Source organism: Chinchilla lanigera, unplaced genomic scaffold, assembly GCF_000276665.1.
Source record: "Chinchilla lanigera isolate Chin_1 unplaced genomic scaffold, ChiLan1.0 scaffold00004, whole genome shotgun sequence".
In the NCBI taxonomy this organism is placed as follows: Eukaryota; Metazoa; Chordata; class Mammalia; order Rodentia; family Chinchillidae; genus Chinchilla; species Chinchilla lanigera.
This window is the reverse complement of record NW_004955405.1, coordinates 10,646,649-10,671,610: the sequence shown is the minus strand read 5'-3', so window position 1 is coordinate 10,671,610 and position 24,962 is coordinate 10,646,649. Positions and strand designations below refer to the sequence as shown.

The 24,962-nt window shown below is 41.3% G+C and overlaps 1 protein-coding gene across 2 annotated transcripts in view; it reads left to right on the top strand.

Moving 5' to 3' along the window:
* Nucleotides 1–23,834, top strand: part of Ptprb (protein tyrosine phosphatase, receptor type, B) — a 119,133-nt gene extending 95,299 nt beyond the window's left edge. The window contains exons 23-34 of one of the 2 annotated variants that reach the window (XM_005374312.1): nucleotides 3,222–3,321; nucleotides 4,273–4,356; nucleotides 4,475–4,489; nucleotides 4,603–4,684; nucleotides 5,282–5,372; nucleotides 6,018–6,094; nucleotides 8,047–8,181; nucleotides 9,708–9,830; nucleotides 9,988–10,151; nucleotides 13,308–13,443; nucleotides 18,811–18,931; nucleotides 22,771–23,834. In XM_005374312.1, the coding sequence (XP_005374369.1) occupies nucleotides 3,222–3,321; nucleotides 4,273–4,356; nucleotides 4,475–4,489; nucleotides 4,603–4,684; nucleotides 5,282–5,372; nucleotides 6,018–6,094; nucleotides 8,047–8,181; nucleotides 9,708–9,830; nucleotides 9,988–10,151; nucleotides 13,308–13,443; nucleotides 18,811–18,931; nucleotides 22,771–22,793 (1,151 nt within the window). In that variant the 3' untranslated portion in view covers nucleotides 22,794–23,834. Of the gene's footprint in view, nucleotides 1–3,221; nucleotides 3,322–4,272; nucleotides 4,357–4,471; nucleotides 4,490–4,602; nucleotides 4,685–5,281; nucleotides 5,373–6,017; nucleotides 6,095–8,046; nucleotides 8,182–9,707; nucleotides 9,831–9,987; nucleotides 10,152–13,307; nucleotides 13,444–18,810; nucleotides 18,932–22,770 lie in introns of both variants that reach the window. The other variant, XM_005374311.1, reaches the window with a different exon arrangement.
* The last annotated feature ends 1,128 nt before the right edge of the window (nucleotides 23,835–24,962 follow it).

Below are 24,962 nucleotides of genomic sequence, written 5' to 3'. Positions count from 1 at the left end.
AGAAAGAAAGAAAGATGAGAGAGGAGAAAGAAAGAGAGAGAAAGAAAGAAAGAGAGAGAGAGAGAGAAAGAAAGAAAGAAAGAAAGAAAGAAAGAAAGAAAGAAAGAAAAAGAAAGAAAGAAAGAAAGAAAGAAAGAAAGAAAGAAAGAAAGAAAGAAAGAGAAAGAAAATGTTACTTTAAAAGCTTTACATAAATTTGTGAAAGAAATTTCTCTAGTGTGTTAGAGAGAAAGTCTGAAGAATAATAGTAGCTAATATTTGCTAGTTACCTTCTCTGTGGAGCTACAATTGTAAGTATTGTACATAGAATAAATTGTCAAATCAACACTACAGTCTTTTGAGGTAGATGTTGTTATCATTCTCACTTTTTAAAGTAAGGATCTCAGGCACGAAGAGTTCAAGCAACTTGCCAAGATTGTATAGCTGGGTTGTGCCACTTTCTGCCTGGGCACACAGCCTCTGCACTGCTGTTTGGGAATGTCCATCATGCCAGGAATAGCACCACTTCCATCCCCTTGCTCCTTGACACTACTGCCTGTCAGAGCTTTCATGCAGCCAGTGTGCCGTGCTGGCTTCCTCGGCCTGGGGGAGTTCTTTAGAGCTCAGTCTCCTCTGCTGCATGAAAACGTGCAGCTCAGCCTCACAAAGATCTCTATCTACTTCTGCCAGATATGGGGATAATCTCACACTTCTCAGGCCGAAAAAGGATCAGAGCCCAGTTAAGAGGATTTAGATTTATTTTCCTATAATTTAATGATAAGTAGGGACTTTGTAAACACAATTCTTCCCTATCTGAAATATTGTTATACAACAAAAATTGTATTTAGTCCAGTAAAGGGATACCCAAAAGTTACATTCAGAGAGAATACTACACACATTAAAACGAACATGACTGCTGATTTGATGAGTGTGGAAAAGCAATCTGCAATAAATAAATCCAGGCTTTTAAAATAAAAAAAGCTTCAAAAATGGGCTGCTTTACTGAGTTAGTATGAGAGGTAAAACAATAACGCTTTCAAAAGAAAATGTAGGAGAAAATCTTCATGACCTGTAGTTATGAAATGGTTTTTTTTTAATCTAATAAGATGAATAATTATTTTCAGTGGCAATCTGGAAATTACTAAACAAAGAAATACTGCGATACCAGAGTGTACGGTATCTCTCATGGATGATACACACACCCTTAAAAAACACCTGCTGTATAACCAAACTGGCAATTTAAATATTATGGTTTCAAATTAGTCACATGCAAACACAGAGCTATGATGTCCTTGAACCTGTGCACCTGATATGTGTAACAATATTTAAGAAGAGTTTGAGTTTTTTGATATGACACCAAAAGGACAAGCAGCAAAAGAAAAAATATAAATTGGAGTTAATCCAAATTAAAAGTTGCACATCCAAAAGGTATCATCAAGTAAGTGAAAAGATAATGCACACAAAGGAAGAAAGTATTTGCAAGTCAAATACACTATTTGTTAAAGGTTGTCTACCCAGAACATAAAAATAATTCTTACCTTACAATTCAGTCATAAAAAAGGCAGAATTTTAAATTGTGCAAAAGATCTGAAGAGATATTTCTCTGAAGAGTTGCAAATGGCCAATAAGCATATGAAAAGATGTTCAATACCACTAGTCATTAGGAAAATTCAAAACAAAACCTTAGGAAAATGCAAATCAAAGCCACAATAATATATCACTTTGTATCATGGGAATGACTATAATCCAAAATAAAATAACAAGTGTTAGTGAGGACTCGGAGAAACTTGAACCCTCATAGATTGTTTGTGGAAATGGAAAATAGCATACCTGCTTGGCAATATCGCTTTTCATTTCCTCAAAACATTAAATAATGAGTTATCACATGATCCAGCAAGAAATATATATTTAAGGGAAATGAAGACATGTCCACACAGCCATTCATAGTGGATGTCTATAGCAGTATCACTCATAATAGACAAAAATGGAAACATCTCAAATATCCATCAGTACAAGGGTAGATAAACAAAGTGATATATCCATACAATACAATATTATTCAGCCAGTAAAAGGGATGGGATATGGACATATGGTCTTTGGATGAACCTAGGACACATCATGCTGAGTAAATGAAGCCGATGCAAAGAACTATGTGATAGCCAGGCATGGTGGTGCACGCCTGTAATCCCAGCACTCGGGAGGCAGAGGCAGGAGAATCATTGCAAGTTCGAGACCAGCCTGGGCTACAGAGTGAGCTCAAGGCCACCCTGAACTGCATAGGGAGACCATGTCTCAAAAAGACAAAAAAAAAAATTGTGGTTGTGTTTACAAACCTCTGTGACTAAACTAACACAGCTACTGTACTATTTAAATGAGTGAATTGAATAATATGCGAATTATCTTCCTTTAGGTTTTTATTAGTACATATTTGCAGCATATAGTGATTACATTCATCATGGGGAGCTGGTGAAGAATTAGATTTCAGTAAAACTACTTTGTGGTGGGGAGTACCAGGAACTGAACTCAGGAACTCACACTTGCCAGGCAGGCAGTATACCACTGAGCTAAATCCCTAGCCCAATAAAACTACTTCTGAAAATAGCAAGTCAGGCATGGCAGCATATTGCTATAGTCCCAGCTACTAAGGAGGTTGAGGCAGGAGTATTTTTTTGAATGCCAGGGTTCAAGACCAGCTTAGGCAACATAATTAGACAGTCCTCCAAAAAAATTTTTAAAAGGCTACTGTGCCTACTGTTAATGTCTTTTTTTCATAAACTCCCAGTGGCACTGTCATACTAGGTAATAAAAATGAAATTTTGTTCGTGTAACTCTCAGCAATTCACTGGATTTGCTAGAGCTCCAGGTGCTGTGTAACTTGTTTCATATACATGAAATCGTATTTTTATTTTGCTGGTGAACTTATGGCTTCCATCATAGGTGCCCCAAGCTGTACTTGCCAACACAAAGTTTGAAATTCCTTTACTAGCCATATAGGATTAATTTAAAACATTAATGCATTTCTTACCATGTAACCCGCCTACCCTAACAAGGTGGTAGCTGGAAGTTCATCTTCTCAGCTGCATATTCATGGCTAGCAGACGGTCAGTATCTCAGGGTGGGCATCACTCGGATTGTACTCATGATAACAGTGTTTGGGGGATACAGCTTCCCAAGCTCTCTCACCGGTTCCCTTCCACTAATTTTCCCACCGGGATTTGTTGTGTCCTTCTGGATTCTTATAGAGCCCTTGTTTGGCGTTATCGAAGGGGTGAGTGCTGGCCTCTTCCTAATCGGCATGCTGGTGGCGCTCGTGGCCTTTTTCATCTGCCGGCAGAAAGTGAGGTAAGTACAACGGTCCCTTTGGTGACTAAGCCCGTGACTTTAGAAATGCATCTAAAAATGCCCTGTAAAAAAATAAATAAATAAAATAAAATAAAATAAAAATGCCCTGTCGCCTGGAAAGTAAGAGGGAAAATAGTTTAACCTCTCCAAGTGAGACAACCACTGTTTTTGCAGTAAAAACAAGTCAAACTCTAAAACCAAAACTTCATTGTTTTTCAGCTTTATTCTACACTTGATGAATGTGGCCCTTACCAAAGACTACAAGTCCATTAGTAGCTTTATTTAAATATTAAATAACTCCTTTTGCATAGGAAAAAAAATTTTGGTTCATATCTTCATGAAGATGGAGATATTTGTAAATTCTGTGCCCCCGTTCTTTTCTGATACATCCTGAAAAATATAGTTGATACCATTTTCTGGGTCATATTTACCATCTGAATTTTAAAAGTGACTCCAAAGAAGCAAATAGCAGGTGCCCCACTGCCATGCTGTCTTCTCTTAGCGAATTTTTTGTTTAGCACATTACACCCAGTCATGTCTGGCATCTGGGATTTACAGGTTTGGAGTTTTTTTTAAGAAAATTTTGTTGAGAGTGTGGGAAGTGATTATGACCCATAGCCAAAAACCAGAAGACAGACCTAAGTTATTATACAGATCTGTGTCTAAGTGGGAAAGATCAACTTTTCTATGCTCTTCTTTCCTTTTTCTTCCCTCAAAGAAATATTGGCAAACCTTCATGAATCCTTAAAACTCCAGATTTGCTCAAACATGCACACCCTTACTCTAAGTGGGAAACTTTGTTCAGATCAAATGTCATAACTGGAATAAAAATCCTCTAACTCGGTCTGGGGATGTAACTCAATGGCAGAGCGTTTGCCTAGCAAGTGAAAGGCTCTGGGTTCAATCCTCAGTACCGAAACGGAAAAGTAAATCCTCTGCCTCACATTTCAGCCACGGTAGAGAAAGGCCCTCGGCACGCCTGAGCATTCGCAGGGATCGACCACTGTCCGTGCACCTGAACCTGGGCCAGAAAGGGTGAGTGCCATGTTCTCTGTCACGTAATTCATTGGAAGGTGGTACCATATGAGATTTGCTAATACAGTCTTTTTTTCTTTTTTCTTTTCTTTTCTTTTTTGTTTTTTTTTCACAGTAGCCGGAAAACTTCTTGGTAAGAGAACTCATTAATGACTATATTATCTACTTTTGAAATGCAGTTCCTACTGGTTATGCTGTTCTACCTTTTCTTTAGTAACTTTCTTTTCCTTTTATTTTTAATTCCAGCCCCATAAAAGTAAATCAGTTTGAAGGTCATTTCATGAAGCTTCAGGCTGACTCCAATTACCTGCTTTCCAAGGAGTATGAGGTACAGCTCAAGCACAGTGAAGCGTGAATGCCCCCTAGTCCTCGCAGAGTTTTCTGTGCTGTGGGATCCTAGGCTGCCTCATCAGGGAAGTTAAATGGACGCTTAGGCTCTCAGCTGAATGCTGTTTGTGCCTGAAACCATTCGCTGCACAACACATCTAATCTACACCTAATCTAATCCGATTTAATCTCATCTACACCTAATCTCAGGGCCAGTTTGAGCTCCCAAACAGTACAGCAAAATGCTTCCTGGATCAGGTGGTAAGGATCTCAGATGCACACCTACTACTGTCAGTTTTTCAGCCTAGCCACAAGCTTGACTGGGAAATAATATAGCTTGGTAAAAAGGGCCCGGTCTTTGGATTTTGTTCCCAGTTTTGCCACTTGTGTGACCTGGAGCACGTTAGTTATCGTGGCTGAGCCTTCAGCACCATGTGGGGCTGTGGACCAGAGTTAAGGCCTGTGGGACAGAGGTATTCACTCCATAAACAGTAACTGGTATATATATTTTTTGTATTATTGTGTATCTCAAGGACTGTATAATTTATGTTATTCTGCTTTAAATTTTCCATTTGCAAACTTACTTTTGACATAACAGGACTTAAAAGACGTGGGTCGAAACCAGTCTTGTGATATTGCACTCCTGCCCGAGAATAGAGGAAAAAATCGATACAACAATATACTGCCATGTAAGTTTTGTGTCGCAGTTTGTAAAACAGTGTCTTCCTCTAGCCAGGTCTGCTCTGCCCCAGGAACAGAAGAGGGACGAAGAAATATGGTGTAGCGGGATATGAAAGCTCTCAGACTCCGAATGATTTTAATCAAGGAATGACCTGTATATTCCTGCACTGCTCTTCAGAAGTGTAGTGAGCAGCTTAAATTCCGATTAGGAGCAGCGGACTGTGGTTTCTCATTAAAGGCTGAGAGCAACAGTGGGTGAACAGCAGGGCTTTGACCTCGAGCTGACCAGGGTTTGATTAATAAAATCTCCAGTTAGTGACTTGTACAAGAATACTCTCCTTTTCCCATTAGGTAAAGCACTAGAAAGTCATTTTCCCGGATTGTGTTCATTCCTGCAGTTAAAGGGAACTAGCCCCTTCATTAGGCAAGTGTCATGATGGTAAGAAAGGAAGGCAGAGATGGGGTTCACTTTGTGTGCAACCTGGGGCCAGTTAGTCATCCTGCTTGAGCCTCCCTCTGTACAGTGGAGATTAGGATACCTTCCTTGTGGCTGCTGCTGGAATCAGATACGAAGCATGTCAAATACTTCACTTTACATAACGAAAAATTACCCCAAGACACAACAGCAAATCTCTCAATTGACTTTCTTCCAGATGATGCCTCACGAGTGAAGCTATCCAATGTAGATGACGACCCTTGCTCCGACTACATCAACGCCAGCTACATCCCGGTAGGTGAACCCCTAGGCTCAGGATGAAGCTGAGACCGGTGCCTGTTCTGGAGGTGACCCTACTTCTCCTTTGTGATCTTACTGTTTCGGGCCCTGTAGACATTTGTAGGTTTGTAGAAAACCATGTCTGATTGCCATGAAACAGGGGTGTTCTCTTTAATCCCTTTAAGCTCATATTTTACGGTGACCACAATAACTTACAATTATTATGAGCCCAGGGTGCATGTTCAAAGGTAGTTCCCTCTGTGGCCCTTAAGCAAGATTAGAGCTCCAGAGGGCACGTAGGTCTCTCCTGCTAGGACTGCTGAGGTAAGGAAATGAGTCTTATATGGATTTTGAAAGCCACACACACCTCAAACACTGTGTCAAGTGCTTGGGTTCTGATTCTGTAGAATTTTGCAACATCCTGTAGCACAATGCAGGGGAAGACATTTCAAGGGTCAAACAAATCCAAACTGAAATCCCATTTCTGTCCCTTGCTGGTTCTGTTGTTGGGTAGTTCTTTTAGAAATAGCTTGCCAATTAAACTTAGTCCACGTCCTTCTTTCCTCAAACAAAGAATTGGACAAGCCAACAACAGTACTGAAAGTTTATTTGAAAAGTGAGGGGTGAAGGGATAAGGGAAAACTAGCTCTGCAGAGTGAACTTGAGCCTAACAAAGAGAGGAAAGGATAAAAGCAGAATTACTGTGTCCTCTGCGCCCTAATGCAGAGTGGCTGCTGTGGGGCGTCACGGCAGCGGGCTCTTGTGGCCTCTCGTCTCTTTTACACTGTCCACATCTCATGGGAGCCCGCGCACATATGGGGGTCCTGGGATCTTATGACTGACAGGGCCTGCTTATTTCCCCAGCCAGCTTCACCATCCCCGCAGTTCTGTGATCTTGGACAATTTATTTTGCCACCCTGAGCCTCCACTTCCTTTTTTATAAACTTAAAGTAACAATATTTACTCAAAAAATCATCAACTCAATAAACACCAATTAGTTAAATGCGAATTGTAAGTCAAACACAGGCAGAAGATGAACAGCATTCTACCATAAAGGCCCAGGAAATTACAAGGCAGAGCCCGCAGAAACCTGCTAGTGAGTTTCTCCAACACAGCCCAGTACCGTCTGGGGCTCGCTACAGCAGAGATTCTCTTGCATGAGGCTGCGGTGAGGCCTGGACTCTGCATTTCTGACAGGCCCCTAGGTGATTCCATTGCTGGTTCCCTGAGAATCCACTCAGGGTAGCAAGAACCTAGAGGTTGCTAGAGAGTATTTAGGAGATTACCACCCAGCAGAGAGGAAGGTAAAGCAAGCTCAGCTGAATAGGCCCTGTGCTCAGAATAAACAAAGCTTGGTCGGGTGGGAGGCATTGTTCCAGTGCGCAGGGGGGACATAATGTAGAGACGCTAAGGAGAAGCAAGGAGATAAAGATCTTCAGCTAGGATTTACAGGTAATTCTATATTGCTGGAGTACAGAAAGAGTGAATAAAAAGGTCCTAGTTCAAAGTATGGTGGATAGGATTAAATAAGATCCGTGAAGTCTTGACGCACCGCACAGTAGGAGAGGAAAGGGTAACAGAGTGGTTTCCCTTCCATTAAGCTTCCTTACGTATATCTCTTACCAAATCATTCTGTCGGTTTTCCTCACCTTTCCAAAATTCAGTCCCTCAGACAGCCTCCCACACAGACACGTTATTAAGGGTGAAGTGTTTTCTAGATTACACCACAGTCCTCCATTTGCCTTTTAAAGACCCAGCCAGAAAGGGAAATGTGCCTCTGAACAATAGCTCAATGTTCTGGCCTTTGTCCTTTCTGCTCCCAAGCCTCGACACTTGTGTTCATTTCTTTTTCTCAAGCCAGGGACCTGGCAGAGGTCTCCATATCATCTAATCTGCAGAGCTAACTCTGTTTACGGTTCTGAAGAGACCCATTGTTTCTGATTCTCCCTGTTGTAAATTCACTCCAGGGCAACAACTTCAGAAGAGAATATATCGCCACTCAGGGACCGCTTCCTGGCACCAAGGATGACTTCTGGAAAATGGCATGGGAACAGAACGTCCTCAATATTGTCATGGTGACCCAGTGTGTGGAGAAGGGTCGAGTGAGTAAATAGTCTTCCTGACTTCCAAGCTTTGCTTCCCACACCACCAGTGGAATTCCAGCTCACTGCAGTTCAGACTTGCACGCCCAGTTCCAAGTAGAGACAATGGGAGAATGTGGACGCCACACGGTTGTAAAAGGGCTGAATCTGGGTCTGCAGTTTCAGTCAGAACTGTTCACATGTGGTGACTGGGATTTTCATAAGGGCTGATTACACAGAAAGAGAATCTGCCCCATCCTTCCATGTACGGCATGGGGCAGGAAGTGGAGACCCTGCCAGGGTCAGGAGCCTGGCCTTGCCCTCAGAAAAGGTGTGAGTTTTAGGCTGTCTTGGAAGATTCGAGTAACATGGTTATCTGGACAAATTAAGCAAGCTTTTTGTAATGCATTTATAATCCACTACTTTCTGTAGTTACTTTTAGGATTAAAAGAGATTACATGTGTGGAGCTAACAAAAATATATTGGGTTTCTCTCAGATTATTTATGCTCAACTGAGACCTGTATGTCCTCTTCAGCAAAACTAGCCTTATCTATGTACCTATCTATAAAGATACCAAGCAATGAAACAATTAGAAATATATGTATAACCATACACAAACATTTATGTATAAAACGTAGAACTTGGCGGGCTGTGGTGGCACACATGTATGATCCCAGCACTCTGAGAGGCTGAGGTACAAGCTTGTAAATTTGAGTCCTGCCTGTACAATTTAGCCATTTAGCAAGACCCTGCCTCAAAATATGAAAGGGCTGGGCATGTAGCTCAGTGTGGAGGCCCTGGGTTCAATCTCCAGTACTGAAAAAAAAATTATATCCATATGTAGTTCAGATGAGCCCACTTGGGGTGCCTCACCATAGTTAGTAGAACAAAACCCACATATACACTATTTGATACCCATACATACATATACAAATACAAGCAAAAACATATTCCTGCTGAGTGAATATGCATACCTTATAAAATATGTCAATTTATGAATAAATGTATAAATACCACCCCCCAAAGTATAAAATAAGTAAATAAGTGTTCACAATCCCCTTTCGCCTTTCCATGTTCGTGTGAACACAAGCTGAGCTATCCACTATAACTGCTCAAAGATTTCTTGGCACAGGGCCCACGTTAGAAAAACAATAAAAATAGGGACAAAACAGGACCAGGAAGACAATGCCTTCCTCTTCTTGACTGGATCTTTCTTCAGAAAGAACAATAAATCGTGTTTTATCTGCTAGTGGAGCAGGAAGGCTGAGAAAGTCAATTAAAAAAAAACTCAAGCCGTGAAATATCTCCTGAAATGTGAGTGAATGCAAAGTTTGGGGGTTGAGATTTGTTCTTTGAGGGGTAGCCCCATTCCTTGGAGCAGTAGCCCAGCTTCAGTACTGGTCATGAGCCAGCAAATAAAAAGTAGATGCTGTATTGTTTTAGAAGCTGATCCTGGATCCCTAACTAAGGGAGGGATTTCAGAGTGCAAGTCCAAGGCCTCACAGGAGTCATGTTTCTGGGTTGACTTTTTTCTGTCCTCTCCTAGGTGAAGTGTGACCATTACTGGCCAGCGGATCAGGACTCCCTCTACTACGGGGACCTCATCCTGCAGATGCTCTCAGAGTCCGTGCTACCTGAGTGGACCATCAGGGAGTTCAAGATATGCAGCGTATGTTAGTTTGCCTGGCTTCGTTTAATAACCCAGTTCAGGAAGATGTGAATCCGATTTTTGCTGACTTCTCTCCTGTGATGTCAGATCACGGAAGTTCCTACATGGCACTGTGGTCCAATGTGAGTTTTCCTCATCTTATCCTGCTCTCTTGCAGGAGGAACAGCTCGATGTACAGAGACTCATCCGTCACTTTCACTATACAGTGTGGCCGGACCATGGAGTTCCCGAGACCACGCAGTCCCTGATCCAGTTCGTGAGAACCGTCAGGGACTACATCAACAGGAGCCCTGGTGCCGGGCCCACTGTGGTGCACTGCAGGTATGTCTGTGGAACCTAGGGGACAGGAAAACGGCGTCCACAAGAGCACTGTGCCGTGGAATCTGGAACGAGGCATGAGCTTGGGGACAGTGGTAGGCGGAAGATTTGTCTGAGCTCACCAGCTGCCTAACTCCCGGAGGAGTTTATTACACCGTCTCCTTTAAGCTCCTCTTCCCTAGACTTCACTTTCTTCCTCTCCCACCCCTCCTTCACCCTCACTCTCTACCCTTCTCTCCTCTTGTTCTTTTTCCTACTGTGTGGAATACAAAGTCCCTGAATGACTTCCTTGCTCGGAATAAGTGGACCCCATCTCACCTTCCATCCAAGTTCCATACAGTTCTTCTCCCATTCTCACCAGGAAGGTGACTGCACCGGCTCAGTCTTGCCTTTTGCCATTCACCATTCTTACTCCCTGGGGCAGCTTCTCTCTCCTCCACCTGGATTAGCCCTATGGATCCTTTAAGAAAGGTGCTCTAGACTGCTCTCATGTCTAGTCACCTGTCTTTGCCCACTGCTGCTGCTGTAACAAAATGCTGCAGACTAATCCACAAGTAGAAATTTGTTTCTCAAAGTTCAGGAGACTGGGAAGTCCCAAGATCAAGGCACTGGCAGGTTTGGTGTCTTTTGGAAGGACAGTTTCTGCGTCCAAGATGGCGCCTTTTCTCCGCCTCCTCCAGAGGAAAGGAAGGCTGTGTCTATACTGCTGAAGGGACAGAAGGGCAAAAGGACATCGCTAGCTCCCTCCGGCAGTTGTATAAGATAATAATCCCATATATAATGTGGAGACCTCAGGGCCTAATCACTTCCTAAAGGTCTCATTCTTAACACTGTTGCACTAAGCATTAAATGTAAACATGAATTATAGAAGGGACACCAACTTTCAAACCATAGCATAGCACTTGCCATCTGTAGCACCCTATTTCGCTCTTAAATTTCTGTTCTCTCTTAACTTCTTGCTTCAGAGAGTCTGTTCATAAAATCAGCCTAATGAGCCCTCATTCTCTCTCTGGGGAGCCCGGCACTTAGCTAATTAATGTTTGCAACAACACCATGACAGTCCTAACTGAACGGCACTAATGCATAAAGAGCAGCAAATCGCTACAGTAAGAGAAATGTCAAGGGTGCTCATCTTCTTCCAATCAGCCCCACACCCTAGGAGCCATGCTTCTTTATGTCACTGGAATCCCAGTGCTTTTTGGGTTTTGTTTTATTTTTTTCTTTTCTTTTTTAAAACAGGGTCTCACTACATACTCCAGGCTGGCCTCAAACTCGCTACGTAAGGCCAGGCATAGTGGCACATGCCTGTAATCCCAGCACTGAGGAGGCGGAGGCAGGGAAATTCTGTGAGTTTGAAGCCAGCCTGGGCTACAAAGTGAGTTCAAGGCCAGCCAGAACTGCATAGTGAAACCCTGCCTCAAAAAGACAAAAAAAAAAAAAAAAAAAAAAAAACTCACTATGTAGCCCAGGCTGGCCTCAAACTCACAGTGATCCTCCTGCCTCTGCCTCCCAAGTGTTGGGATTACAGGTATGTGCCACCACATACACCATCACCAATGCTTTTAATGGGAATGTGAGGTACGCCAGAGCTTCCTACTTTCTGAAGGAAAAATGGCAAGCATTTTTGTCCAGGACCACTGGAGAACTGTTCTTCTTATCTTATGAATGCGTGCACTAAATAACAACCAGAAATTCTCCCAAGAATAATCGTATTTATTTGGGAGTAGCAGAACATGGGAATTGGAATACATGTACCATAGTTAAGGACAGATGTATTTCGGGCCAGGGATGTAGCTCAGTGGCATAAGCACCTGCCTGGTAAGCACAAGGTCCTGAGTTCAATTCCCGGTACCAAAAAAAAAAAAAGTATAAAAAAGGATAGATGTATTTAAAGAACTTGAAGTGAGGGCAAGTTTTTAAGGTAAACAGGAGGAAATTTGTACATACTGCTTAGATACAGAGCACAGTGGTCTTCATGACCCAAGTCAGGAGTTGGTGTCAACACACTGCTAAAGATACTACTGCTGGGCAAGTATTCTGTCAGGCATCTCTGAATTGCTGCAGTCTTTTAAAAATATTGTCACAGAAATCCGTGTACATGTGCAGGGTACAAATTATCAGGTGCATGTAGAACAGGAAGCTATTTTTCCAGGCCTTTAGAAAGCCCTCGAGAAAGTATTTATCACAGACAGGCAGACATGGGTTCTCCCCCTTCACCACTTCTAGACTCCGATTTTGTCTAGGTCTGATGAAAATGACTTCATCTTGGTATCAGCAATTCGTACAGCATCCAAAATGCCCAGATTAGCCAAGTGTAGTATCTCCTGTCTGTAACCCAAAACCCTAGGAATCTGAAGCAGGAGGATTGAAAATTCAAATCCAGCATGGGCAATTTAAGGACTTAGTAAGACCCTGTCTCAAAATTTAAAAATAAAAAGTGCTGGAGAGATAGCCCAAAGACCCTGGGTTCCATACCCAAGTACCAGAAAGAAAAAAAAAAAAAAAAAAAAAAACCCAGACTATACCTCCACAAATTGGCAATTTATAGTAAAACTGAGAGTATTTATACTCTCTAACTAACCCAGCTGTTCCCCTTCTAGGTGTCAACACATCACCACACATGCTCACAGCAGTGTTCATGTGACACATTTTTAACAGAGAAAAATTAAAATGGCTTCATTGCCTGAGTAGGGAATGTGATAGTAGTGTTTTATGAACTCCACAGAATGGTTGAAAGAAATTAGATCTCCATGTAAAACTATGGATAAATCTCAAAACACAATATTAAAAGAACGACAATATTGAATGAAAAATTGGCAAAAGAATACATTAAACAAGTTAGTATTTCAATACATTTTGGAAACACATAAATAAATTGCTGATGGACCTATATGTTTGTAGGAAAAGTATAAAAACCTATATGGAAATGCTGTCCACCAAGTGCAGAACAGAACTTACCCCTGATAGAGGGAGAGGGGAAAAGACGTGTAGTACCGGAGCTCTAGGTTACAATCCTGTAAGAGACAGGACTCACTGAGAGTAAGAAGATGTACTACATTCTTCCATAGTTGGAAGAGAAAAAGAAAGATTATTCCAGAGTCTCTGGATGCAATCCTGAAAGGCAAATTTAATAAAATGCTCCTTTACCATCTCTTCTAGTGCCGGTGTGGGTAGGACTGGAACCTTTATCGCATTGGACCGAATCCTCCAGCAATTAGACTCCAAAGACTCTGTGGACATTTACGGAGCTGTGCATGACTTAAGACTTCACAGGGTTCACATGGTCCAGACTGAGGTAAGAGCAACAGGCTGAAGGACACAGACCACTTTTTTCCTCCCTCTACAAAAATATATATTAATATATAATACATTATCTACTATAATATATAATCAATGGATTACACATGGGGAAAAATAGGCCAATCTATCTTGCAGATCGATTTAAAATAAACTGGTGGATGAACACAAGAACTTCAATTAGAAAGATTATCCCAAGCTCGTCTCCCCCTGCCTCCACCCTTCTATCTGTACCTTCCACTCCGAGGACACCAACAGACTCTGTCCTTTGCAAAGGTTTAATACTTCCATTTGCTCCCATAGCCCTTTGACATTCACAGCACTTTTGTTTTGTTTTGTTTTGTGGTACTGGGTATTGAACCCAGAGCCTTTGCACTGAACTACATCCCCAGCTTATTTTTATTTTTTATTTTGAGATAGGGTCCTGCTAAATTACTAAGTTCTGGAGTCTGGGCTTGAACTTTCCATCCTCCTGCATCAGCCTCCCAGAGTGCTGGGATTATAGACATATTCCACCATGCCTAGCTCACAGGTCATTTTTTGGGGGGGGTTGTTTTTTTTTTTTTTTTTTGTACTAGGAGTCAAACTCAGGACCTTGCACTTGCCAGACTGGCGCTTATGCTACTGAGCTATATCCCTGGCCCTCACAGGTCATTTTAAAATGTTATCCTCTTAAATTTTCATAATAACCAGGTAAGTGAGGCACTGTATTCCACATCCAGGCTAGAAAACTGAGGTCCAGAGGCTAAAGTGTTTTGCAGAAAGCGCATCGTTATGAAGTGGCCAGGCAGGGTTGGACTCTTCTAGAAAATACGAAGCCCTTGAGTACCAAGCTTACTGCCCCAACAGCCTCAGTCAGCTCTGTGCCCCATATGCACCCAGCATATCTCTTGCATGACTCAGGTTCTTTTACTCTGGTTTTCCCAAGGTTTTTCCCCAAGTAACTCTACAAATGCTTCATATTAAAAAAAAAAAAAAGACAAAAAGGTGAAACATTCTCTCTTTTACCATATCCCACCTTAGAGTCAGAGCAGAGCACAAGCAGCAGTGCTCACTCACGGGCATCCTGCAGCCCAGGCTCCCGTGGACATGGAGGAGCCCACTATTCTGAAAACTGCCTTGGGCCCTGGACTCTTTTCTTGTACAGCACACATTCACAGCTGGAAGTACTGGCCTTCTACAGTGCTTTTGGTAAAACACATGTGTCGTTGCCTCCTGCAGGAGGAACCCACTGCCCTGATCTTTGCTATTGCTGTTGGCCTGGGTTGGGAGTACTTTCGATATAACAATTTATCTACCATATTTCAAATGTTTTGCAGTGAAATTGCTAACATATAAAATAGTACCTCAAACCGGGGTTAGGGATATAGCTCAGTGCTAGCCTAGCGTGCATAAGGCCACGCATGGGTGAGATCCAGAGCAAGACACATGCACAGGTGCACACACACACAATGTACATACAACTAGGAAAATAGGAAAATGAGTTTTCTTACACCCAAGCCCCAGCTTCTACATTTATAAGTATTCTGTGTTCTCTTCTCATCTGAATCCTACATATACTGTTTCCCCTACTGCCATGACCCCACTGAAATATTTTAAAGAAAATCCTATTTATCATATTATTTCATTCTTGTTTGTTTGTTTGGTTTGGTTTTTGGTACTGGGAATCAAAGTCAGGATCTTACACTTACCAGTCAGGCGCTTCATATTATCTCATTATGTAGCCCAGGCTGGCCTCAAACTCTCAGCGATCCTCCTGCCTCAGCCGCAGAGTGCTGGGATTACAAGTGTGCGCCTCTGTGCCTGGATCATGGTGAAATTACTATAGACGGCTAAGTTATTTAGAAATATTATAGGAAGTCAGACAAGGTTAAGCCCTCGAAAAGGTCAGTACAGAAGACAACTATGGCTGGAGGTGTATTCTTTGAAGATCTGGCCTCAGGATAGAGAAATGACTACACCCACATACTTCCCCTCAGATGAAGAGCAGTGACTGATATTATAAATAGGCATCAGTCCCCTTGGGTGGAGTGCCAGAGCCTCCCTGGCCTCTCCCTTCCAGGAAACGTCCCTGTTCAGGTTCAATTCATGTGCACTTGCCACGTGACTTGCTCCCCCATTTGATCCCCATTTAATCACTATTACCTAAGTGACTATGCTCTTCTTATCACTTGACCATTATCTTGTCCCACCTTATACTCACCTTGTGATTTTCCATTGAATCAATATTACCTAAGCAACTGTACTTGTAATCTTATAGTTCACTGTAGTTTGTTGGGGTTTTTTTTTGTTTTGTTTTGTTTTGTGTGTGTGTGTTTTTTTGAGAAAGGGCCTCACTCTGCAGCCCAGGCTGGCCTCGAACTCACAATGATCCTCCTGCCTCAGCCTCCCGAGTGCTGGGATTACAGGCATGTGCCACCAGGCCCAGCAGTTGACTATAGTTTTGTCCCATTTTATACCCACCACATCTCATGGTTTTGCTCTATAAAATTCCCTTGAGAGGTGGGGTCCCCAGGGCCATCCACTTGGGACCCCCTTCTATCTGTCTTAGACAGAAACTTTCTTGCTCTCACTCTTAACTTCTGCTGTTCCTAGAATTTATTCTTCAATTTTAGAGAACAGGAACTCGGTATATCAGACATCTAGCATGTTGGGAGTTATAGTCCCCTTATATTATTTGGATTATTTGGAGGCTCTATATCAAAATAAACATTGCAGCAAAATAAAATTTTGTCTTTCCCTTTTTTCTTGGTTAAACAAAATCCCAGTCAATATCAGATCTGTTCTTGCTCTAAAATAGTGCCACAGATGGACATAGTGGGAGTGGCCACAGAGGGGTATAATCAACAAGCCCCTGGGGGTAAATCCTTCAACAGAAGAGCAGGAACACTCACACCACTTGCATTGTTCTTCTGGGTCCATGGTGACATTTGGCCTCAATGTTCTCCAAAGAATGCAAGTTATCCCAATTTTTGATGAACATAACAAAGAGCAGTAGACAAGGAATATGCAAGTTCTTGGGGCAAATTTGCAACCTCACCCTCAAGGGAAGCTCTCAGAAAGAGCAGTAACTTTTTAAAGAACAATAGGGGACGGTCAGAGTCTGCCACTCACTACCGGCAGCTTCCCAGGAGGACACACGTTGGAAAGTGCCGTAAGACTCCAGTTGGGAAATTATGCTGGAGTTTTCTGAGAACCCACACAATCTACATGTAGCTACGCTATGTTTCTCGTCTCCAGAATGTGTGTATTTTTATGTTATTTCTATCACTTGGAAACATTCTTTAAAATGTCGCCTGTTTTCTCTATCTTGATACTTTCCAAAAAGTAAACGTAAAGGCTTCCCTTCCTACCTAAAGTTGTACCCATAATTGTACTTTGTGTTTATGCTGTTCTGGGTATTTATTCACGTCTGCCTTCAGGGACCGTGAAAGGCAATACATCGAATGCTACAACTGCTATTTAATACCACCAGCACTGGTGAAATGAAATGAAACTGAACTGTCACCACCGATCCAAAGTTTTGCCCGTTAACAAAACGTAATCTTTCATGATTTGAGGTTCATTTATGACATTTTTTCAACTTTTTATTATGACTAAAATGAGAAGTACGTTAATCATTTTCTAGGGGATAGTTTATTGGGGAAAGAAGAATTTATATTTAAAACAGGCAAATTAGTAGATATTAAGTAGTTTCAGAGCCCACAGGGGATCATTGTTGAAGAATTTATTAATAGGCCATAGCGTAGATATAATAGAGTTCATTCACGGCTTACCTCTAAGGTTCCAAAATGATTTAATATCCCAGTAGAATTAAAAATAGGAATTACGCTTTGGGTCTGAGAAAACCGCGAGGAGTCAATCTACAATTTGGTGGATCATTTTAAGATGGCAAACAGAGAGATACTCTAGACTAACAACCATCCTCGGAATAGCACTTTCCTTGAATATTCAAGGTCAAGATGGTAATAAAACACTCATAACAAACAAGTAGAGTCTATGAGCAGAAAAGCAAAGAACAGTAAGCCGCACTTTTTAAAAATTTCCTAATCTATTGATTATTCGAAACCTACCTCTTAAAGGCCCCTGGGTAGATGACCAGACTAGCTTCCCATCAGGAACATTGCATAAGGGTGACTCATACAAATAAGCACTTGTCCACTCTGAGAGACTGTTACAGAGGGAAAATCTTTTAGTCCCACTTTCATCGCAAGCCTTCAAAATACTGTAAGACTGGCTACATTGATTACCTTAAACAGAGGGTCCAGAAATGTTTTTTAGTATCTGTCTCACTGACGTCAATACCAAGTCTTACATCCTTTAATGGACAGTGGATGTTATTTGTAGAAGAGACCTTGAATGCCTTCTTTTACAGATGAGAAAACTCAGGTCCCAAGAGGGCTCGAGGTAACCAGGCCCCTCCAAGGCTGAGAGCCCGGTCTCCCTTACTTGTTTTCACGTTCCCCTCCCAACCTCGTTACTCTCTGGCCTCTGAGCAATTGCAAATCAGTAAGGGGAGCCCAAGGCCAACACCAAGGTTACAGCCATCTATGCCCCTATTAGAGAGCTCATTTGGTGGGAAGGATGGGGATCCAGTGCGCAGATTTGGCTGGTGTGCCTTGTCAGTGAAAGTTTGTAGGGTTTTTACAGTCATGAAAATACTGATTGTTCTATTTGTTTTTTCCTAAAGTGGTTCATACCCAAACACCCTGATAATATTCTCACTGTGTAACCTTTTGTACTTCTCTGCAGCCAGGAAACATCTCTGAGATTCTTCCCTGGGTCAGACTTGAATTCTAAGAGAAAGGAGATGGGCCAGCCGCTGAGCTTATAGTCAAAGAAATGACAGTTAATGGGGTTTGTTGTACATACCTCATTTTTCTCACCAGTTCACCCAAAAGGGGACCAAAACAAACAGAAAAGATGTGGTACAATGATTTTCTCATAAGAACAATACCTGGAGGCCACACCTTCTGCATCAAACCCTAAGGCTCCCTTTCTTGGCTGTGTGACTTTGGAAAAGTTACTGAAATTTGAATCTCAGTTTATATTGATAATTATAATTGTTGTTGAAATTATGAAATGATTTCATGTAAACTAGATAGCACAGCATTTGGCATCCACTCATCTCTATCTGTGAAGGACTTACTGTGTGCCAGACTTACTAGCAGGTACTCAGTACGTAAAGAGATAAGCAAGCATGCGTGTCCTTCTCTTTTCAGCAGTAATGAAAAGAATTCATTTCTTATGTACCAGAGACAATTAGTGAAATGATCAAAAAAATGTCCTGGCTATAAAGCATTGCATCCCTGTTTATGTATTGTAACAGTTCTCCATCTTTGATGTGTTTCCTGCTTCCTCACAGTGTCAGTACGTATACCTACATCAGTGTGTGAGAGATGTCCTCAGAGCAAGGAAGCTACGGAGTGAACAAGAAAACCCCCTGTTTCCAATCTACGAAAATGTGAATCCAGAGTATCACAGAGGTAGGGTCTTAGTTCATTTACTCTTAAATACACTTTTCAAAATATGGTCAGCCTAAAAAATTATTAATAACCTAAAGCTCTCCTAATATGTACCACCTATCTTTTCTTCTACCCAGAGGGTCCTCAAAAGAGTGGAATAGAAAGGAGAAGCAAAGTGGGGAGGAGTTTCCCACAGTTGAACAGAAATTCCTTATGGTACTTTTACCTACAGAGCCCGAAATACCCTCTTTGGAGGACTGCTTAACATTCTTTTTCCAAGCAATCAGCTTTATTGAAATCACAACTGACAGTTCAAACTGTAAAATTGTTTTGGAGAAGAATTTGGCAATCAAACTATGAGAGAGCTTGATATGTTATCTTGTGGTCTAATATTTCTTTTACTACCCTAAGTACAGAGAAAGCTTTACACATAAAGCTTTTCACAGTTAAAAGTTTAAAAAATACACACACACACTCAGAGTTAAAAGTTTGAGTGAAAAACTTTTCAGTAGAGGACTGCATTGGTTATTTCTGCATTGCCACAATAATACCAAAGGCAATAAATTTATGAAGAGAAAAGGCTTATTTAGCTCACAGTTTAGAAGGCTCAAGGGCATGGAGTTTGTATTGGCCAGTTCTGGTGAGGATCTCAGGGTAGATACAGTCAGAGGAGCACATGTCAGACCAAGAGGTCACATCTAGAGCCAAGAGAACTGAGAGCTTTTCGGGGCCACTCACTATTTAAAACAACTTTCTTGTGAGCTCTACCATGGAATTTCATGAGTTTTGCCTTCCTATACCACACTGCCAATGACCCAAGGACTTCCCACAAGGCCCCACCCCCAACAGTTCTATGGCAGCACTTCCTAACACTTCCTGCAGACCAAACCTTCTGTCAGAAAGGACCCTTGGCAGACTCAAGCCATATTCAACTTAATATAATGATGTAGTCATTAAGAATGATATAGATATGGATATGGATATGGATGTAGATGTGGAGATAGATGATAGATAGATAGATAGATAGACAGATGGATAGACAGAATTTTTTTTTTTTTTTTTTTTTTTTTTTTTGAGACAGGGTTTTGCTATTCAGTTCAGGCTGGCCTTGAGCTCACTCTGTAGCCCAGGCTGGTTTTGAACTCACAATGATCCTCCTGCTTCAACCTCCAGATTGCTGGGATTACAAGCATGCACCACCACACCCAGCATGATAGATAGTTTTTGTGTTCTGTTTTATTTTGTTTTGCTTTGACATATGGTCTTGTTTTGTTTTGTTTTGTTTTTTGGTACTGGGAATTGAACTCAGGGCCTCATGCTTGACAGGCAGGAACTGTGTCACTGAGCTACATCCCCAGCCCCTGACATATGGTCTTGATATGTTGCCTAGACTGACCTCAAACTCTAGAGTTCAAGAATATTGCCCCTATGGTCTCTCATGTGGCTGGAGTTAGAACCACATGCACCATATTTGGCTCAAGAATATTTTTCAGGATATTATAATAATATGGATATTCTTAAAAACAAGTTGTTTTAGTGTGTTTTATGTTTCTATAACAAAATACCTGAGACCAGTATATACAAAGAAAAAAGGTTTGAGCTGGATATTAGCTCAGTGGTATATACTTAGAGTAGGTTCAGTTCCCAGAACCACACATACACACACAAAAGATAGAAAAAGAATATATTGGTCAGTTTTTCATCACTGAGGCACAATACCTGATACCCATAAGTTAAAAGGATGAGATTTAATTTGTCTCACAATTAGGGGGATTCATGCCATGGTCAGCTAGGCTGAGACAGGAACACCATGGCAGAGGACTGTAGTGCAGCAAAGTTGCTTAGTTCATGGCAGCTGGGAAGCAGAACAGGGAAACAGCACCAGAGAGCAGGAGGTGAAGGATCAGATACAGCACCCAAGGTCACACCTCCGTGACCCACCCAGACACTCAGAAGTGTGCTTTACTAATCCCCTAGACAGCTCCCAAGCCAATCAAGTTTGCACAAGTAAGCTTAACACCACAAAGAAGAAACTGCAAAGGAAAAGAGAAAGAAAGAAGAGTTTTCTTTAGCGCTGTTTTAGAGGTTGAAAGTCCAAGAGCAGGCAGATCCCATCTATTCAACCCAGATGGAGCCCTCATGGCTGAATCACAACACAATCACACAGTGGACCACGCATGACAGTGCACGAGATCACGTGATGAGAGGGAAAGCAAGCTAGAGAGGACCCAGGTGTGTTCTCTTATGACAATCTTAATCTTGCAGAAAGAAATTTTTCTGAGAAAACCTAACCCAGTCTGGAGGATAATTCCTCCAGAGCAATTCCTTCACAAGGGGAATCATGAAACACCTACCATTGAGTTCCACTTCTTAAAGACCCCATCACCTCAGTATGGTTACACTGGGGTCAGGCTTCCAACACAGCAGTCTTTGGGTAACACACCATACCTGAAGCATAGTGTTAGTTAAGAAAGAAAAGCAAAATGAGCTGGGCGTGGTGGTGCACGCCTGTAATCCCAGCACTCAGGAGCCTGAGACAGGAAGATCCTTGCAAGTTAAAGACCAGCCTGGGCTACAAAGTGAGCTCAAGGCCAGCCTGAACTGCACAGTGAGACCCTGTCTCAAAAAGACAAAAGAAAGAAAGAAAGAAAGAAAGAAAGAAAGAAAGAAAGAAAGAAAGAAAGAAAGAAAGAAAGAAAGAAGGAGAGAGAGAGAGAGAGGGAGAGGAGAAGAGAGGAGAGGACAAGAGAGGAGAGGAGAGAAGAGAGAAGAGAAGAGAGAAGAGAGCAGAAAACAATGCATAGGGCAAAAAAGAAATAAAAAGACAGGGAGAAAATATAATAGTAAGATAAATTTCTCTGAATAGAAAAATACATGATTTTTTTCTTCTATTGCAAGTATATTTCTAGAATAAGCAGGTAACACTTTTCAAATACAAAATTCTGTAGAAAAATGTGTATAAACCTTTTAAAGCACCACTTTGATCAAGCCGTAATTACTTGTCAGAAGAAGTCTTTATTCCTCTTCCTGCTCTGAGCCATCATTACACAGGCTGTTACTGCCTACCACAGGCCTTAGTTTCTTCCTCCTAGAACTTATCTCTACTTATAAATCAGATGATTTTTCATGGATGAAGGGAATTTCAGTCCTATCTCATCTCCATCTCTAAGTGACCTTCAATTGGTAATGTCTCCTAACATTTTTAGTTTTCTGTACCCTCTACACTAAGCAGTCTCACCAGTTAAGAAAGAGTTAATAATCTCTAAAGCATAAATTAAAAAGCTACCATTTAAAGGAGTTCTTTGTAGATCAGCTAATCCTTTTGTATTGTAAATAATTACCCCCTAATTTATCTGTATAGTAAATTAAGGTTTTTACATGTCATATTCTTTAACAAGCTCCAGGACGGAGGGAGCTCTGGGGGATCTTAGAAGTTTCTTTGTTTTGTTTTGCCTTTAGAGTCTTTTTTTACAGTAACCTTGATACAGCCTGAAAGAAGCTAATTATGGGATAGAAAAAGATAACCACCACCTGAAGGCTAGAATTCAGATCTTAGCTCCAGAACTGTGAACTTTAACTATTATTATCATCAATCCTGAGTGAGTTACTCTGTCTCTCTGGGCCTATGGCTTCATGGCTTCATCTCTGAAAGCAGAGAGGATAGACCTGCTACATAGTCCCTTCCAGCCTACCAATCTATATTTCTAAATGCGGTGACCTTATCCCATAAAGGTGGTCTCATCCTAAAACATACTCCGCGTTAGTGGTTTTCACTGGTCTCCCTCATTTGTAATTTTCATAAACAGAGCAATTGTGATCCACCTTTCCATAGTCTCTAATTATGTTGTCCTTCCTTTCAGATGCAGTCTATTCAAGACGTTAAGATTGTACCTGAAGATCTCCTGGATAAAAATTTTTCACTGTGTGATTAAAAAAGCAAAAAACAAAAAAACTTCCTTCCTGCCCTACAGAGGTGCCAGCTATTTCTGTTGATACTATGTATAATTTATTACTCTGGAGAATGTTAAAGAATTTATGTAATTTAAAGGTAACAGATATTGTTGTACATAGTTATATTTTGTACTTTCTCCTGTAAATATGTATTTTTCATAATGTTTAATATTAAGCTTTATATAAGACTATTTTTCCACACTAAAGTGTTTATGGCTTGTTCTACATAAGCTAGTGCAACCTGTGTGACAGGGCTACGGGTGACATATGTAAGAAAGTGGTCGCAGAAACAATCCCTTGAGTTGTTTCTTATCTAAGTGCTCACTGGTCAAGATACAGGGCCAGATTAGAAAGAGTAACAGCATGACTAGTTCTGCTGTATTTCTGGCTCATGAATCCTGAGATCCAAAGATGACCCAGATGCTATTAGGACAAAGATAGCTACAACAGCCAAAAAAAAAAAAAGATTAGTGGTGGGGGTGCCTTAGTGGTAGAATGTATGTTTAGTATGTACAGGCACTAGGTTCAAGCCCCAGCACACACACACACACACACACACACACACAATATTAATAATAATAAAAGAAAATTTGAATTAGGATTAGACAGCACCAAACTGAGCCAGGTCACGGTGCCTAAACTAGTTGCTTTCTCCCTTTCTTCTGCTAGGGAATCAAGCCAAAATGGTCATCCCAGGGGCCATGTCACTTGCAGTTCAAGCCCAGCCTGCAGTGAGGTGCTGATAGGTGAGGATCCAGACAGAAACACAGGAATTCTTGGGTTACAAAGAACACTAGCCACAGTGATCGCAGATTTCTTTGCTGTATTTGCAGTGCGGAACGTGAACGCTCGTGTCCATGCTATGATGTTGGTTTCTGGATACATTCTAGTCTTTGTCTCATCTCCCATGGTCGGTATTCCTGGAAAAGTCATGTTTGGTTTTCCCATTAAAGAAAGATTATGGTGGCGATTATACTCCTAATCAAAGGGTTGAACACCGACAGCTTCATAAAAACAGCTATAAATATCACATATAGCTAACTAAAAAGCAACAATAGTAAAAAAGAGAAAGGTTATCTTAGGATAAAATTTTACAGGAGACATTTTTAGTACGTTAATGAAGTCAAAATGTCAAGCCATCATCTAAAGTTGCATTTAATGTAAAAAGCTCTCCATACTCTAGCAAGTTCATCTTCAGTATGTATGCCTTCTTTTGACTCTAACAAAATTCTCGAGTCAGACAGTGGACATTGCCCTCATCAAGGTGCAGTTATGAGAGCCTTCCTAGGAAAAATTTGAAAAGCACCTGGAACCCTTACAGCTGCCTGAGAAAATAAGCTGGAGATGCCATTTGCAGAAAGAATATATTTTTCTTCAAAGAATGTATTTTTGCTTCCTTTATAAAGTCCCATAAGTAACAAAATGCATATATTTGGTGCAATAATTTGGAAGTGATATAAGTAACAATTTCTAAGTATTTCACATCCAATCTAGAGCACTTCCTGGTATTATTTAAAGCTTATGAAAACAGAAACACACTTTTTTTCTTTTTTCTCTTTTTGAGGCAGGGTCTCTCTGTGCAGTTCAGGCTGGCCTTGAGCTCACTCTGTAGCCCAGGCTGGTCTCGAACTCGCAGTGATCCTCCTGCCTCAGCCTCCCAAGTGCTGGGATTATAGGCATGCGCCACCACACCTGGCAGAGGAACACTTTATAAGGATACTTTTGACATGTAATAAAAAGATTCAAAGTTCTTACAGTTTTTTATTATCCACTCTGTCTTTGTGAAATGATAGTGTAAGCTCTGACTCTGAATTGTGAGCACTGTATCCTAGAAATGAAAAGGAACAGCATAGCTTTCAGTGTGGCAGACATACCTGCCACCAGGAAGAAAACACAGGTCGGGGATTTATAAACTGTGCTACTAGGGGTCATTTTTCCTACACTTACAAAGAAAAGCAAGAGAAAAACAAAACAATCTAAACTAACATTGCTTGGTGTAAAGCTCATGTTCGACTTTTCACTCACCCAGAAAACTTTAGTAAGTGCCTAGAACCTTTGAGACCCTGCTGCAGAACGTACATATTTCTCTCCACATAAAGCA